We start from the raw sequence: 19242 nt of genomic DNA, 5'->3' as shown, positions 1-19242 counted from the left end.
GGAATGGATCAGACTCTAGGTCTAAGTCACATGATCCCTGCTCTCAGAAGGTTTTTTTAACCCTAGGGCTGAGCCTCAGGAAGTCACAAGACCCATAGGAAGCAGACAGCATCTCTGACCATTGATCAATAGCTGCTTCCTTTCCAGTTCATTCAATGAATTTTAAAACTAACAGAAAAGGGGGAAGTGTACTTCTATCTTAGTGTTACAGAGATATCCTTCTGCTCTCAACAAAAGCCCCCTGTATTCTGAACTGCTCAGATAATATGTTCTGCAAGAACTGAATTAAAACTTTCTGTTGTATCTAGTAATGCCTTCAAGTAGTCAAATTGGGTAGGAGGAGTTTACTATAGCTCTATCCCACACAGCCTTTTACCTCAAGGTCTTTAACTGGCTCATTCCCAACTAGTGTTGACCAATATTACCCGCCCACCCCCCCCCCCTCAAAAAAAAAAAAAAAAATCCCAAACCAAACAAAAACCTCAACAATTAGGATCTGAACTAGGATCTAGGATCCTCCTGGTGTGATATTCAACATGCTGACATGAGACTGTCTGTTCAGTCAATATTAAATTTCTAAAGATCAAAAGTATTTTCTTTGGATGTTTTTTTTTCTCCACATCACTATTAGGCATACTTTTAAAACTTAATTTATTTTTTTCTCAAGTTACTTCCTATGGGTTAAAAAAAATTCTATTGTAAACTTCAAAAAATACAGTTGCTTCTTTGAAAACATTTAGTTTCTTTTAATGAAAAAAAAATATAATGGGAATTTGAGTAACCTCCCATATCAAATAATACAAGTTAAGAACCCCCAGGTATAGAAAATTAAGCAATGAAAAAAAGCAAAAAGAATTTGTCACAAGTCTTACAGAAAAAATAAAGACCAAATCACTATTCTATTGATACATACCACCCCCTCTCCATAGGTCTCCTCTAGCCCCAGATCACCCCAGAAATTGCAATGCCTTGGGCAATTTCAGGAAATAACTTTAAGAGTTAACTATTTGGCAGTTTCCCAAGGTGGCAGAAACCACAATTTTTTCAGGCATTTCTCTTCTCCCATAAACATATGTTAAGCAATTTTAGGCATTTGACTATAAACTGATAGTACATTGGAGGAAACTATATTATCAACACAATTTGGGGCCAATCAATCATTCAATTGCTTGAAAGAAGGAATAGTAGTTATAGAATATTGAGTATAAAAAAACAAGAATAAAAGAGAATAGAAATGTTAAATTGTGTACAACTACTTAACAAAGCACAGGAAGAAATGGATTACCAAGATAATGAGTGAAAGAAAGGTGGAAAAGAAGAATAAGTAATAACCAAGTAAATAATACTTTCATCAGTTTTTCAGGGTATCTATTTACCTCTGACTCTTTTGCAACAAGTCTCTTGGGAACAGCCCCAGGACTTTAGAAAATTAGATGCTAAGAACACTATGGAGTTTGGAAAAATGAAATTGTAAAAGGTACAGAATATACTCTTTTACAATAGTGTTCCTGAAGTGGTGTTTGAACTGGTTATCTTGAAGAGAAAATAGGAAATTAAGAATTGGAGAAGGAGCACATATAGCAGATGGTACTTCCCAAGAGAATGGAATAAAAAAAAAAAAAAACCAAGTTATTAGCAAACACATAATAAAAAATGATCAACAAAGATGCAAAAACCTGACCAAAGAAGAATATAAATCAACAATGTAAGAAGAAAACCATGTCAACAGGGATGATTTTCAAAGGAAGATGAGTCAAAAATCCCATGAGAAAGGTGATAATATTCTAAAAGGTACTCAATGACAGTAAAGCAAATTTGAGAAACTTTCAAATGGTTCAGATCAAAGAATTAAGTCAAAATAAAAGGAGAAATTGGAACTCTTAAGGAAGAAATAAAGAAATCTAATCAGGAACCAAAGAATTTAAAAGAAATGACAAAGACACGCTCCATAAAAGCAGATTCTCTGAAAAGGATAATCTTTGAATCTGAATGAGAAAAATACAAAGACAAAAGGAACATTAATTGAATAAAACAAAAGTTTGGAAGAACACATGAGAGTTCTACAAAAATAAAGTGAATTTGTTGATAGGATAAAGAATGAATGAATGAACATGCATTTAAGTACTTTTAAACACTACGCTAAGCACTAAGGATACAAACAGAAAAGCAAAGTTGTTATGCCACAGTTCTCTTTTATTATCCTGACTCAGTTTCCCTAATTATCCTGACTCATTTTCCTAACTTGTCCTGCCTCAGTTTCCGTGAATTGTGACCTAATTGTTCTGATCAATCTTGCAACCACCCATCTCTCTTAATCATCAGAATATTTGATAAGGATAAAAGATCTTATATTTTAGAATATCAGAATGCCTCTCCCCATCCCAATCTATCAGAATGTCAGGCACTGTTTTATCAAGACACCACTCCCCATCTGCGGGGTGCCTCCTCTCATTATGTCATCCCCAGCTCCCCCTATCCTGTTAGAGTCCTGTTCCCACTCTCAGCACCCTGACTCTGTCCCTGCCTCAGTCTATCCCCTGTGTTTGAGCCACGTGTATATATGTCATTGAGAACTCACACTGTTTACTGGATTCTTGGAGATGATAGTCCAGGGGTCCTCAAACTATAGCCTGCAGGCCAGATGCGCCCTGCTGAGGATGTTTAATGTGACCCGCCGGGTTATGGCAAAATCCGACCGGAAGTGATGTGCGACCTAAACTCACATTAGCAATGCACACTTCCAGCACTGAGTTGAGGCGGCGGAGACTGAGTGTGAGGAGAGACTGAGGTGAGGTGAGTTCCCAGGCCAAGGTGTGTGGTGTGGGGAAGGGAGAGAGATGCAGAAGATGGAGAACTGATAGCCCGTGGCCTTGTACAGTAATGGCAGCCACCACCACAGATAGGCGCGGGGGATGTACAGTGCGTGCTGCGCATGTCACAGCCGCTGTAGGGGGAATTCACTGCAGCAGTGAAGGTCGGAAGTGGGAGCACGAAGAACGGGAGAGAGTGTGTGGGAAACGGAGGCATCACAGCACAGAGGCAGCTTGGAGGAAATTGGGCATTGCGGTTTGTATGTCTCTGTGTGGGCAAAGTTATTGCTGGTATATTGTTTTTGTAGCGCTATATGTATGTGTGTGTATGTATATATATATATATATATATATATATATATATATATATATATATATATATATATACACACACACACACACACACACACACACACACACACACATACACACTGGTGTTTTACTAATAGCAATTTGGAATCCCTAGGAAATTATGATGTCAAGAAAAAGAAAAATTGATTCGGAGTGTAGGATATTCAAAGAACAGTGGACTTATGATTACTTTTTCATGCAATACAAGGAAAGAGCTGTATGTCTGATATGCCAGAATGTGTCTGTGTTCAAAGAATATAATTTGCGTCGACATTATGGAACTTATCATAAAGATAAATATGGTTGTTTGGTTGGAAAAGTGAGAAAAGATAAAATATTAAAACTGAAAAATACATTGACAATTCAGCAAAATACTTTTGTGAAGCAGAAACAGCTAAATATTTCCTCACTGCGAGCAAGTTTTCAAGTTGCCAAGTAATAGCATGCACTGGCAGACCATTCGTGGAGGGAGAATTTGTTAAAGAATGCCTTCTTTCTGTTGCCAAAGAGACGTGTCCAGAGAAAGCTGATTTATTTAGTACAGTGAGTCTTTCAGGACCTACAATTACATGGAGGATTGAAGAAATGGGAGACAATCTGCATTAGCATTTGCAAAACTCCATTAAAAAAATTTCCTATTTTTCCTTGGCACTGGATGAAAGCAATGATGTTTGTGATTCTACACAACTTCTAATTTTTATTCGTGGGACGAATGATTATTTTGGAGCTTGCTGCACTGCAAAGCATCAAAGGAACAACTACAGGAGAGGACATCTATGAAAAGGTTTGTCAAACTATGAATAGTTTGGAACTGGACTGGGCTAAACTAGTCAGGGTGACAACTGATGGTGCTCCTAACATGGTGGGGTCTAAGAAAGGAGTAATTGCTCACATTAACCAAGAGATGGACAAACATAACCATTCTCATCTAATAGCCACATACTGCCTCATCCACCAACAAGCACTATGTAGTAAATCACTGAAGTGGGACTCTGTTATGAAAACTGTGGTATCTTGTGTTAACTTCATTAGAGCTAATGTACTAAATCATAGACAATTTCAGGAATTTCTGTCTGAGCTAAATGACAGAAGTCGATTGGCTGAGTCGAGGGAAAGTTTTGAAACGTTTCTATGACTTACTTCCACAGATTACAACTTTTCTGCTTTCAAAAAACAAAGAAGTACCAGAGCTCTATGATGCAGAATGGAAATGGCACCTTGCCTTTCTGACAGATGTAACAGAGCTAACAATTTCAATATGCAACTCCAAGGAAAGGGGAAGCTCATCTGTGATATGCAATCACATGTCAAAGCATTTGAAGTAAAATTAGGCCTCCTCATCAAACAAGTGAAGGAGAAAAACTTCTGCCATCTCCCCACAACTCAAAATCTGTTAGCGGAAAAACTGCTGATTGCATTCCCAAACAAAACATGTGTGGATTCACTGGAAAAATTGCAAAAGGAGTTCCAATTTAGATTTAAAGAGTTTCATCTCCATGAACAGGACATACAGCTTTTCCGTAATCCATTTTCTATTGACATTGAAAATGTGGATACAATTTACCAAGTGGAACTGGCTGAACTGCACAATTGTGACTCTCTGAAAAACGTATTCAAGTCAAGCAGCCTTCATAATTTCTATGCATCTCTCCCCTCTGAGACATATCCTCATCTTAGGAACCATGCATTCAAAATAGCAACCATCTAGAAGGAAACATTTGAAATCTCCAACCAGATCAAGACTAACAGATACATACTTGCATCACTTGTTACGACTAGCAGTGACAAATATGGAACCAGACGTTGACCATCTCATTAGCCAAAAGCAGGCCCATAATTCCCATTGAAATGTTGGTAAGTTTATTGATTTAACTTTACTTCATTTTAAATATTGTATTTGTTCCCGTTTTGTTTCTTCACTTCAAAATAAGATATAAGCAGCGTGCATAGGAATTTGTTCATAGTTTTTGTTTTTACTATAAGTCCAGCCCTCCAACAGTCTGAGGGACAGTAAACTGGCCCCCTATGAGGACCCCTGTGATAGTCTCATTCAGCCTGGGACCAAACCATGAATCCATTTGGTCCCAGTAAATCTCTCTCTTTCAAATAAATTATTAAATACTCTCTAATCTCTATCTTGCCTCAGTTTCTGTTCTTAAGACTACATATCAAAATAATAGGAATTAACCATATAGGAGTCAGATGGAAAAGCCTGGTGTACTTTGAATGACAATAGATAATCTAAAGACTAAAGATCTGCTCAGCTAGCATTTATCAAATGCTTATTGAAACCAATAACCACACCTCTATCTTACATGCTCTTCTCAAAAGTAGAGCAATTTTTTATGTTATCCTATCACTTATATTAGTGATCTACCAACAAAAGAATAATTTTTCCTCATCAATTTACTGTCTCCAACTATTCTGCTCCTGATTTTTCCTATTTTACCTTTCATTCCTTGATTCTTTAGTCCACTGATATTTGTCTTCCCTGTATAATTCAGAAATATATATATAAAATATATTTGCAGATTCTATTAGCCCATATTCATGTCCCTGTCAAAAACACTAGCTTCATGAAAATATATTTTGTTTCCTTATTCTTTCATTATTATTTGAAAATATTTAACTTTCTGCTATTTTGTCAGTTTGTATTCCAAAAACTCTGTTCACCACTTGGAACTTTTAAAGGAAGGATCTGAATCCTTCCCTTTTACTGAATGGTTAGTTGCAGCACATTACTTTGGCCAGCCAACTATTTGTATTATTCTCTAGAATATCATACTCCAATTTTTTTTCCTGTAACAACAGATTTGCCATACATTTCTGATTGGTTCTTTTGAGGATTTGAAGAATTCACTAATCTTGGATTAAAACAAATTTTTTAAAGTATTTATATTGTAGTTCAATGTAATTTCTTGGAGACTGTCATTCAGGTTTTTTTTTGTTTTTTTTTTTTTTAATGATATACTTATAAAACATAAGTATGCAAACAGCCAATATAGAATCGATATCTGACATTATATAAGGCATTTTAATCTGCCACTTGCAAATTTCTGTTCTACCACCTATCTCAATCTACTATGAATGGTACTACCATCATTGGTTTTCTAAATAGGTTTATTTTCAGCAATCTTTCTTGTGATGTTTTTCTTCTTTAAAATATAATAGTTCTCTCTGGGGGGAGAGCAGGTTTCTTGGGGGGGCTTCTGGGAGCAGCCTTCGTTTCAGTTAAAACTAATAATTACCTCAAATGCAGCCAGGTGTTAAAAGTTCAGATCTTTATTTCTTATCTCTTTCCTTGGGCCCAGTTAGCTCAGAGCCTATCTCTCTGCTTGGTTGCAAGAGCTCTTGCAGATTGTTCCTTGCTTCTGCCTCTGCTTTCTTCAGCCTCCAGCCAGCATCTCCTTGCCTAAGGCTGGGCAGCTTTCTGGAGAGCTTTTCAGATCAGCTTGGTCTCAATGGGGGAAGTGCAAAAGCCCAGTCACCACAGTGGTGTAAGATGAAGTGAATCTGGTTGCGCCTCCGAGAGAGGGCTTCTCCTGAACTGACTTGACGCTCCCCTCTCAAGTCTTTTCAGCTGAACTCACCCAGACAGCCTCTCTGTTTCTTATATATGATCTCCTCTGAGAGAGAGTAGGATTATGGGTTTCTCCCAGAGTGCTATCTGGCCCTGAGAGCTTCAAGAGAGGTGTGAATTCGGATATCTCATACTAAACCCTGAAAGCTCCCAAACGTGTGAAGTCCAATGAGCAGAGGTGTGAACACAAGCATTGTTTCTCAGTTCCACTTAGCACCTTGTTTCTTCTGACTCATAACATTTCCTTGCAGAATCAGATCAATCATACTGAACCGCTAAATTAGATAATTATTGTCTCTATCAATTCTAATGACAACAGTTTGTAAAGATTCTAATACTTTCTGATGAAATTTAGATTTAGGGAAGCAAGATGGAATTAAGGTTTCTGGTGGTCAGGGAGTTAAATGATAAGGTCTAGTGGCACATTGAGGGTTCAGGGAACCAAATGGAAGGGTGTGGCTCCCCTGCCCCCTTGGGATTTGGCACAAGGGTAGGGAGTTTTGGGGACGGCCTTCTGGTGGCGCAGAGTTTCTCTGTAAAGGAATTTACAGACCTGAAAACCTAGATTGATAAAAGGATTTATTATGGGAATTGGAAGCTGTAAAGTCTGGTTAGGGAAATAGGTGAGGATAAAGAGAGGATGGCATTGGAAAAGAATATTATTCCAGTGGGCAGATCTATGGAAAATGGAGTTTTGCACTAAGAATGCAGTTCTCAGTGGGCAGAAAGTCCTGGTAGCTAAGCAAGCCACTGAGGTCCATCTGCAAAGACCTTAGTTGATGGAAGCTCATTATATTGGTTGTATTGGTGGGTGTTGGGAAACCTAAGCAGATCATCAGAATGGGGGCTGGGACAAGCCTGGATCTCCTATTGGAATTCAAAGGAGTGCTTTTGAACAGAATTTGTGAATCAAAGGCCCTGGCTTCCTGGACTGAAATGCCTTACAAATCAATAGGAAATACAATTCCTTGAAGGGACCACAACTTGCTTCATTTCCATTTATACAGTATAGCCTACTAGGGCTTCAGTCTTTTAAGCAAATGCTACTTGAAAAGCAAAATATTTTAATCACACTTTAAAACACTGAATTAGACCTTCGATTTCAACAGGATAATTTAAAAGTAGAATCATCTGTTATCACGCTAAGATTCCATTAAGTATTTAGCATAGATGAATGAGAAGACTGATAGATTTTTACAGTGGCTGAATTATGAAGTAGTCAATTTAAAATAAAGTAACATCAAATCATCTCTGAAAAACTGTCAGTACTTTGCAATCTTAAGACAGAAATTTCAATAATGTAAGAAACAGGTTTTAAGAGATAAATCTCAAAGTAATCTGAGTTTACAAGTAACTATAAAGTCTTGAACCTATTTATCTAGATAAACAGAATACTTTTAATGGCAAATAAAAATCCAGTTTGCCAGCAAATTAAATTTGTCAACTAGCCTTGATAGAGGTAAGAGTAGTTATAAGTGTGTGCTACTGAGTAAGTCTCTAAAGCTCTCAGTGCACCAAATGAAGTGTAGAAAAAACCGCAGATTTATATTGCCAGAGGAAGTTCCTTAACTTTGCACAATCAAACACCACTGAAATCACACGTCTAATTCAAAGTAAACAATCTCTTGAATGATCACAGTCTTGACACAGAAAACTTGAGAGGGATTCTGTTCCTTTGTTTTTTGGCTGGATAACTGAAGAAATGCAATGTATAGCTGTATGATATAGGTGGGCCTAGGGAGGGGCTAGATAGGAGAAGGCTTTTTTAAAATTTAAGTGAGCCTTTGTTGGGAGTGGGCTCTCTGGCAAGCAGAGACATGATTCTCTCTCTTTAAGGACTTTGTATTATCATTAAGTGGGTTTTTATTGCAGTAGCCTCTAGTTGAATTTCTTATCAATGCCTTGAATACACACACATTATCATGAGTCCACAGTTACTGTATCCAATCAGAAGTTATGATGTCAATCCCTGAGGTTAAATTTTTTTTCCTATAAAAGAAACTACTGATACATTTCTTCACTAACTCCTTTTAGGGTTTGCTGGCTTTCAAAATGTCACAATGGCTAACTTCATTAGGAATTTAGCCCACCTTATAGCACTGCAGGTTAATTAGGAACTGCTCATCTTATGGCAGCAAGTTCTCTAGGAACTTTGCCTGACTTATGGAGTCTCTTTGTTATAGCTAATTCCTTCAATGAGACTTAATCTGCCTTATTAATGGAGAATTTCACTAGGGAAGATAGTCTGCATCTTTCCCTTTGTTAATCACTAAATCCCCTTTTGGAACTTAACCCATAAATCAATGATGTAAGGATAAGAATTCTTACCTCTTAATTTGAAGATGGTCTAAACCTACAAATTCTTTTGAGACACCTTGTGACACGAGCCCATAACCCTAATATATTTTTGAGGTTCAATCCCCATAACCCCAATAATATGAGTTATTTTATTGAATTCTGGTCATTAACACGGCATATATTGCCAAAGAAAGTTAATATCATCATAAGGTTAAATTCTAAACTTCCCAATTCCTTATGTTTAGCTGTTAACAAGTTTAATTTTACTTTTTTTCTGGTTAACATTATAACAGCTGGTAATTCTGGGCAGACTTGTTTCTGGAGAGAAATTCTACTGGGAAAAATTACCTATGTCTACCAAGATAATGCGATATGTATTAATCATCCTTTTTTTTATTTCCCAGGAAATTCAATTACTTTTCTTAAATGAAAACATTTTAAAAATAAGACATTTAGATGTAATTTTTATGACTAGATTAAAAATAAGTGAATCATTATGTCAACAAATTATATAAAAGACAAGAAACATTGCAATGAAACTCTAATTTTACATCATTTTTTCTAGTTTATATATCTGATTTTTTATAATCTTCTTAACAAGACATTATTAAGCTTTTTTCCATGTTATTTTTATTAACAGCTATAATGAAATATTTTCCTCTATGTAACAATAGAACAGCAATAACAATAACTAGCTATTTCTGTAGCATTTTCAAGTTTTCAAAACACTTTTATATATGTTCTTATTTGGTCCTCACAATGACCCTGTGAGGTTTATTATTGTCTCCATTTTACAGAGGAGAAAACTGAGGCTGAAAGATGTTAAATAACTTGCCAATGATCTTTAAGCCAAGATCCCCAACCGCTGTGCAACTCAATTACTATTAGAAGAGGTACATTTATGGGAAGATCTGAACAAGAACAACAAAGAATAAAAATCCATGGACAGGCAGTAATCTGCACTTTATCAAAACTACATCAATGAAATCACAAATTTATTGAATTATGAAGTGAAGTTCACCATTATTTATTTTTAAAACATGGAAGTGTACCTTTTTTCTTTTCTTTGAATCAATAGAGCTTAGCACAATGCCTAATACATCAGAAAACAATTAAATACTTTCTGATTGCTATTTAATTGCTCTAGACAAAACAATCAGGTTTAAGAGATCTGACAACTTTTGGATTTCCAATACATTCTATTTAAGAGATAGCCTAACAGTCTCAGAAGAGCATAGCAACAAAAATTAAAACTTGATTAAAATAAAGACTAAAAAATTATCATCACTGAGTAACTGAGGCTGGAGATATGGACAAACAGAAGATACCATCCAATAAAAAGAAATAACATAAGATTCAGAAATAATTAAGAGTCTAACTCATAAGAAAAAAGTGGCTCCACAACCACTAGAAAAAAAACAAAACAAAACAAAACAAAAAAAAAAAAAAACATAACCTGACCACAAGGATCTTAGGAGAGAAATGGACTAACAGTCCATTTCTGAAATCTGGTGCAAAAAATTGTATGATTAAATAGCTTAAAACAGGAGATGCCAAATCTTACCCAAGCAATAGAGTCTATAAAAATTAGAAAGCACAATGATTCTGTGAGACATGAATTAAAACAAATCAAAATTTTTTTAAAAATCAGAAAACCTAAGACATCTATTAGGGGAAAAAAATGAACTAAAAAAAAGATTGAAGTGAGGTCATCAGACTTTCACCAAAACTACAACCTCTCTCCTCAAAAAAGGCTAGATGCCACATTTCAATAAACTATATGTGAAAATTGTCAAATTCTATCAGAATAAGAATACATAGTATAATGAGAAAGAATCCACATATCCTGAAACTTCAAAATGAAAACTTCCCAAAATGTTGTAGATTTTGAAGTAAAAGAAAAGACCTCTAAGGTAAAAGAAAGAATAATGTGAGTAGCTATAAAGAGTTCAGAAATCAAAAATACACAGCCAGAAAGGCACAAGAATTAGAAATTATTATTACCAAGATGAATATTGAAATATAGTCTTCCAAAACGTAAAAGATGGGTTGTGGCATAATAAGAAGAGAAGGGTAATTGAGCAATGATAGAGTATGACTGCCTTCCAACTTTCTTCCCCAATCTTTGCAAGTTTGCATGGAATGAGATAAAACCTTAGAACTGTTTTAATGTAAATTTTTCATGATTTTAACAGATTTGAAGCACAGTGATTAACAGTTTGGAAAACTCTTCACATCTTTTGACCACTTAAGGTTGAAAATACACACAAACACTTCATTTTCGTGTGTATTTATTTTAGATGATCTATAAGTGATATCTGAGTATTTTTCTTACTTTATTTCCTTCCTAATTTTCTGTTAATTTTATTTAGGCAAAGTTTTATAGTTTGTGAAGTTCAGTTTTATATTTTATTTGTTAATGTCTGATTCTTCATGACCCTATTTGGAAAAGATATTTGAGTAATTCTTCTTCAGTTCATTTTACAGATAAAAAACAGAAGTAAACAAGGTTAAATGACTTGCCCAGGATCACACTAGTAAGAGTCTGAAGCCACATTTGAACTCATGAATATAGGTTTTCCTGACCAGCATTCTATCCATTGAACCTTTCATTGCCTTTCATTGTACTATTTTTAAAATTTTTTCTTGAATACTGTCACATACTTCAGAAAAATTTTAAGTAATAAACTATGAAAAATGAGATTTAATAGGAAAACAGATTCGTATCTGTTGAAAGATTTTTAGTTTGTATTTTAAGTAACAGGCATATAATAAGGAAAGTACAGCTCATAGTACTGAACTTTTAAGTCAATAAAACTTTTTACACCTGTATGAAAAATTCTTTACCACACTGGAAGAGGAAACTACAGTTTTATCTGGTTTACATATGATGTTTACCATGGAAAATTCAAAAGAAATTGTGGTTTTCATATATTTAAAGTCACTTACATTACAAATAGGTTCAAAGGAGAAAAAAGTAATCATTTTTCTTTTTTTTAAATTTTTATTTATTTTTATATATTAAAAAAAAACTTAGTAGTCATTGTTCAAATGGTAAATTTAGTTTTTTTAAACAGGTATTTAGTAAAAGCACACTAGTATTTTTTCTCCAAATTATTATTTTTAAAGGCATGTAGAGAGGAAAAAGAAGAAATCCCTTATATGCAATTGTGTTTCAGTTTTTTAAAGAATCAAAAAAGTTCAATTTACAAATGGGTTTCTAGTTCCATAAGCCTAGCACAAAGGTTTTGTGGGCAGTATTTTACATTCAGATGCTGAAAAAAATAAAGGAAAGATGTTAGGGTATTATAATTCTTTTCAACTGATTAAAACAATCATTAGACAAAATTCCAGATTAAAATGAAGGTTATAGATATATAGAGTAGACCTTAATTGTGTTGAAGAATTGCCAACTACGAAGTAGATTTAAAGTTCAGTTTTATTTATTCTAATATACTATCAGTATGTTAATTATATTCTAACAAAATACAGCACTAGTACTGGATGTTCTGTTATACTGACTTTAAAATATTTATCATGTGCCTCTTCTCAGTATTCTATGCTAATGTTAAGGATTTTATTTAATAGAAGACACCAAATTTCTTTTCTCTCAATTAAAAAATAAATTTAAATGAATTCCTATGCTTCATATTTTACTGTCAACCAAATATTCATCACCAAAGCATTTCATGTGGAATATTCCTTTTTCATGCAACAACCTCACTTAAACAAAGTAAAATTTTCTGTTTACATATTATATGACAGTGTCCACCTACTTAAACTTTTTTTTTAAACTCTAAAACATTAGGTTATTGAATTCTAAAACTTCACTATTTTTTTCCCACGAATTAGCCTAAGTCAGCTCATTAGCATTTCCTTTAGGAGTCAAGCTTCTTATCAAGTAGTAGCCCACTCACCTCCAACCCCTCCCCGCCACAATCAAATGCCTATGTATGAGTTGGTCTTTCTGAGACTTACATGGATCAACTACAGCAGATTCTCTGACCACAAAGATTGGGCAAATCTCTCTTTCTGCCTAATATCTTTGGACTGACCTTTTCTGGAAATTTCTGTACTTTGTGTTTGTACTCTCTATTGGATTCAGTCATCCTTTCTCTGGTCAAACTTAATGTCTACCTGTTTATGACATGAGAAGGTAGACTAACCAGATACACTTATCTGAAAACTAATCTTTCTATAAGTGATGTTAAGGACTGGGACAAGCACCCTCAAATCAGTTTCTCATAACTTAAAAAATCATAAGGTTTTATTCATGCCGTTCCTTAACTTTAACTTTGTATTCTCTTTAAATATGTAATTTAATTTCCCCACTTTTTTTTTCCTACCTATATCCCATCCTATAGAGGGGTCTACCATTAAACACAAATGTTATACGTAAAACCAATCTGTATACTTTTATTAATCAGTTCTTTCTCTGGAGGCAGATACCTTCTTCCTTCAAATGTAGTAAAAGTTGTTCTTAGAACAATATTGCTGTAACTATATACAATGTTTTCTTGGTTCTACTCATTTTTCTCTTCATTATTTTATGCAAGTCTTTCCATGTTTTTCTAAAATCAATCAACTCATCATTTCTTATAGAACAGTAGTATTTCATTATAATCATATGCCACAACTTGTTTAGCTATTCCCCAACTGATGGATATCTCTGGAATTTCCAGTTCTTTGTCACCACAAAAACAGTTACTCTAAATAGTTTAGAACATACAGCTTTTCCCTCTAATCATCTCTGGAAAGAGACCTTGTTGGGATATTGCTGGGTCAAAGAATACAGACAGTTTAATAACACTTTGGGCATAATTTCAGAACGCTCTTCAAAATGGCTGAATTAATTTACAAATGCACCGACAGTGAATTAGTGTCTCAGTTTTTCCACATCCCCTCCGAAGTCCAGCATAACATCTAGGTTTCAATCATGGGAATATGGTAGTATTTTTATTGATAAAAGGGAAATTAGAAAAGAGAGTGGGGCAAGAAGGAAGATGGACACTGGGTCAGGGATATAATAGACTATGAGACTGAAGGTCAGGATGGTGATTAGAATTCAACAAAAAGATCTTAGACTTGCCACAGAGAGACAATTATTACAAAGTTGGAGCCGAAGAGATAAGCAAATGAAAACAATATAAAAGGGAGATGAAAAAAGGGACTAAAACTAAACCTTGGTCTAATTCAAGATCTGGATTTATGAAAATCCAGGAGACTACAAAAGAACAATCAAACAAGTGGGAAGAGAATGGGGTCATAATAACCTACAAAGAAGAGAAGATCAACAGTGTTGCAGAAAAGGCAAAAAGAAAAAGGATTAAGATAAGGATTAAGATTACTAACATTTCTAATTATAGTCTCACACTATAAACAACCTGGGGTAGGTAAGAGAATAAATGACTTCCCAGTTATAGATTCAGTAGGTGATAAGACCCAATGTTTATATCCAGGTTTTCTATCCACTAAATCATATGGACTTGATTTCATTTGCTTTATTCAAAGAAAATTCCTTTAAGTCTTTTCTCAGTACCTATTTACTCTTAATTTACTCACAATTCCAATAAATTTGGTCATCTGATTTTCCTGGCCACAAGCAGAAGAGAAGCAACTAATTATGAGAGTGATGAGATTGCTATAAAGAGAGGGACACTGATAAAAATGAGAAATGACAAGTTAATTTTCAAGCAAAGAAGGAATAAAACTAAAAGGCATAAAACAGAATCCAAAAAGTATTGAGTCTGGGGATTTACTCTATAAGGAAGCAAATACCTTATAGATTCAATATCCCCCTGGAAGCATTAGTTTTCTACAGCAAAGCACAAAGTATAATGCCCATACATAATCTTTACAGGGCTTTGTGTGTGTGTGTGCGCGTGTGTGTGCACGTGTGTGTGTGTATGTGTGTTTTATAAAAAATAATATCCAAAATAGTTAAAATAAAATGTAAAAATGATGATGAAGAGAGAAAGCTTTGGTATAGTTGTCTGAAAAACGGAATTATATAGAAAATTCACTTCCTATATCAGCATGAAGAAGGTATTATAATACATATAAACAGAGCTCTAATCATTCTATTTTGTACACTTAAGTTTCAGAAAAGCCCATTAATTTTGGAAGACCTCAAAACCTTCATTATTCCATGATTAATAGTAGCCTAACATCTTGTTATGGTGGAAATATAAAAACAATTCAAGTTTCTTGGAAGTATCTACTCCAGGGGAAAAAAAATTCTAGATTAATTTTAAGACTCAGAATTGAAATTGTACTATAACTAATGGAATTCACTTCCACAGCTGATTTCCATCTTTACTACTCTCTAATCAAATATTAAATTCAGTAAGAAAATAGCAATTATTGGTATCTCCAAAAAAAATTTCAATATATGTATTACGGCTTGTTGAGTAGCATTTTGGAGTTAACTTCCTTGAATAATTGCTATAAAGAGTGAAAGTAAATTATCAAAGTGAGGAAACTGAGGCCCAGAGGTCAAAGTGATTTGCTCAAAGTCACAGTCAGTGGAAGAACTGTTCTCTCATAGAGACACAAATGTCAAAAGCAGTTTTAGTTACTTCATCAGGCTTTATATTCTGTGAAAGAATCATAAAATAGCATAAAACTTTTCCTAACTGAATGAACTTTTTCCCCCAAGTATGCTTCAGTTTAAAAACTTCTGATATTTTAAAAATTCAGGTCTCCTATAGGGAATTTAGCACTTTTTTACACTTTTTTTTAATGTATAGAATGATATAAACAGGGAATATGACAAAATAGGAAAGGAGAAGAGGAAGACTGAGAAGAAAGAGAAATTTTCCTTCTCTAAATGCATGCAAGTATAATTTGGTTCAATTCTTTTTGATCAATCAAATGTGTGATCTATATAAGGAAATTTTTCATAAATGAACTCAGATTTACTCACCATGTTCATGTTATATAAAGTATAACTGGCTTTTAAGAATGTTAGAGCTATGCTGCAGTTACAATCCAAATGCCATATTATCTTTAAAATCTGTTTTGCATTGAGTACTTAAGTCTCAAAAGCATAAAAAAAGACAAATGTACTAGATTCTTAATTACTTATTGACAGTAAAATATGATAGACAAATATGTAAATCACATTAACAAAGAAAATGATGAAATGGAAGAATCTATAATACAAATTACCTTTTTGCAGATTTTTTCAAAGTTGATATCATCGTCAAGAGCAGATTTAGTTACTTCATCAGGCTTTACATCCTGTGAAAGTATCATAAGAGAAACAGTTTACTTTTTCTAGTTGAATTAAGTTTTTTCCATAAATAGGTCTCAGTTTAAAAACTACTAATACTTTAAAAACAAGCAAAAAACCCTCTAAAGTTAAACTCCTAACTTTTTTGTAGGAGCAGACAAACCAGTATATAAATTATAGGGGAATGGATTCATATCACAATAAGATTCTTCACATTGCTAAGGGAAACATCTCTAGGATTCTTTAAATTTAAGTTTTTCTAGTATAGTTAAAAATGATTTAATTTATAATGTTCTAAGTCAAGGAACACCAACAATTATCTACAGAATCAATATTACAGATAACCCAAGAAAAATGGATATTTGGTGCATAAGCTACTGATTAGGAAAAATGGCTTGCAACATCTTGCAAAAGGTATTATGAAGGAATAGGACACATTTCAGTCATTACCCATGAAATATTAAAATAAAATAAAATCTTAAGAAAAGGTCCCCAGTTCACTGATCACATATTCCATGGAGAATTTATGGCAGGACATAGACAAAATCATGTTATAAGAAGACATGGGTGGATTGGAATTTACACAGGGAAAAAGAATAACCACTATTAAATTAACTCACTAAGATCCAAGGGAAATAGCCAAGAAATAGATTTAATTAACATAATTTTTGGGGAAGACTTGTCAACAATAAAAAAATAAACTTCTAAAGAAAAGTTGAATGTATATGATTATATGCAAATATCTGTAGTGTTTGAAAAATGATCTACAAAAATTTTAACTCCATTAAGGAATATTACCATACTTTTTCGTGCCTTAAATGTATTATTTAAGAAAAAATACATGAAATGATTGTATAGCACATTCTTTTTAAATACCCTAGAATCTTTTGGCTCAATTATATGGAAAGATCTTGTGTGCATTAAGATATCAATACTGAGCTCCAAAAAACTGAAGAACTATAGATCAAAATATTGTAATGAAATTATATGCTCTGACAGTATATTCTATTTCATTTTTTTCTTGTTACTCAGAGCTATTAGCAGTATTTGGTATCTAGATCTTTAATAAATGCTTGTATATACCTGAAATGTACTCTCTTTCTTTAACTCCATTTCTTTACATAAATGGATTGTTCCACAGACCTCTACAAAAAGCTATTTTTACTTAATGTAAATTTGTCTGATGGAAATGGGGAAGGGAGAGAAAGAAAGAGAACCAAGGACAGAGAAGCCAGGCAAGAGGAAGAACACACAACTCAGGGTCAGCCACCTGGGGCTGAGGACAGACACATGGTATGTAGTAAATGACAGGCAACACTTGGTGCCTGGTGTACTCTCTCAACATGGGAGACCTCACACCAAATTCCTGTTCCAATGACTTCTGCTTTTATACTTGGAGTGTTGTTTTCTGTATATGTGTTTTTAAGGCTTTTTTTTTTTTTTTTTTAAATAAGGGGAATGGGGGGAATGATAGGGGATGAGGGTGGGGAGGAAAGATCAGACGGAGAAACATTAAGTAAAGGGGAAAGGAAAGAAGAGAGGATACAGTAATGTAAAAGTTTTTTTTTTTTTTTTTTAAATTTATTTTAGATAAGTATTTCTTTACATAAAGATGAATTTGTATGAAGTGAGAACTGTTGATAGTTTGTCCCTTTCTTTTTTTGCTGAGGCAACTGAGGTTAAGTGACTTGCCCAGGGTCACACCATAGGAAGTGTTAAGGGTTTGAGGCCAGATTTGAACTCAGATACTCCTAACTTCAAGGCTGGTGCTCTAACCACTGCACCATCTAGCTGTCCCTTCTTTAAGATGCAAAATGAAGCCCTTCCTAATCCAACCAAATGCTAGTGCCTTCCCTCTAAAACTTCCTTGCATTTAACTATCATGTATGTGTGTGTGTGTGAGAGAGACAGATACATACTCACAAATAAAAATAAACATATATTATCCCTAGCACAGTGGCTAAAATATAAGAAGTGCTTAATAAGTATCTTTTGATAAATATTTGTTTCCCATGGTCACATACAGCATAACTGGAATTAAACAGATTCCATGTGTCCAATTCTGTTTTTTCTCATTATATCATGTTGTTTCCTTTATAGAGGAGAAAGCTGAAGCTCAAAGGAGTAATATGATTCATCCAAAGCCATACACATACATATACACATACATATACACATACACATACCCCTGCCACCTTACTGGTTAATATCCAACATACACAGATATCTATATATGTATATGCATACATGCAGATTTGCATGCCTAGTTAATGGTAGTTAGGTCCAGAAGCCATACTCATAGGTTGGTATTCCTACTGTCAATCCATTCTGAAGAATTCAATGATTTAAAAAATATTTTCTTCATATCCAGTCAATATATACTTTTCTACATTTTATCAAGATATAATACTATGAGGCAATATATACTTTTTCTTTCTATATTGTATCAAGATATAATACTATGATAGAACTTTTTTATTTTGAAAAAACACTTAACTTAAAAGGTTAAAGGCAAAGGTCAAATTTTTTACAAATTTTTTAATATGTACCTTCAGAAACTGAAATTTTAAAAACTAAATAAAGATTTTTAAAGTTAAAATCAGAGAATTTTAGAGTTGGCAAAGTAGGTATCATCTGCTCCAATACTCTCAATTTATGAATGAAGAAATTGAAACCTGGAGAAATTAGGTACTGATTAAAGCTCCACAGGTGGTAGCAAAGCCAACTCTAGAATCAGATGTCAACTCACAGTCTGTTGTTCTAGCCTTAATATACCATATTGTGAATGTCTATGAAAGTTACTAAAATGTTAAAGTCTTTTAAAATTATTAAATCGGATTCAGAAAGAATAATTCTGACCCTCTTGTGTGCAAAACCATAGGTAATATAATGCAGCCAAATGAGCAACGAAGATGAAGTCAGAGAATTTAGATTTGAAATCAAGTTTTGCCAATTGGAACTGTTACAAT

The 19242-nt window shown here is 34.0% G+C and overlaps 1 protein-coding gene across 1 annotated transcript in view; it reads right to left on the bottom strand.

Annotated features, from left to right (window-relative positions):
• The window catches only part of SRFBP1 (serum response factor binding protein 1), a 106330-nt gene that overhangs the window by 12136 nt on the left and 74952 nt on the right, over nucleotides 1–19242 (bottom strand). The window contains exon 4 of the mRNA XM_051997881.1: nucleotides 16210–16281. Within this exon, the coding sequence (XP_051853841.1) occupies nucleotides 16210–16281 (72 nt within the window). The remainder of the gene's footprint in view (nucleotides 1–16209; nucleotides 16282–19242) is intronic.

This window comes from Antechinus flavipes, chromosome 1 (genome assembly GCF_016432865.1).
Source record: "Antechinus flavipes isolate AdamAnt ecotype Samford, QLD, Australia chromosome 1, AdamAnt_v2, whole genome shotgun sequence".
Taxonomy (NCBI): domain Eukaryota; kingdom Metazoa; phylum Chordata; class Mammalia; order Dasyuromorphia; family Dasyuridae; genus Antechinus; species Antechinus flavipes.
This window is presented reverse-complemented; position numbering and strand designations above follow the sequence as displayed.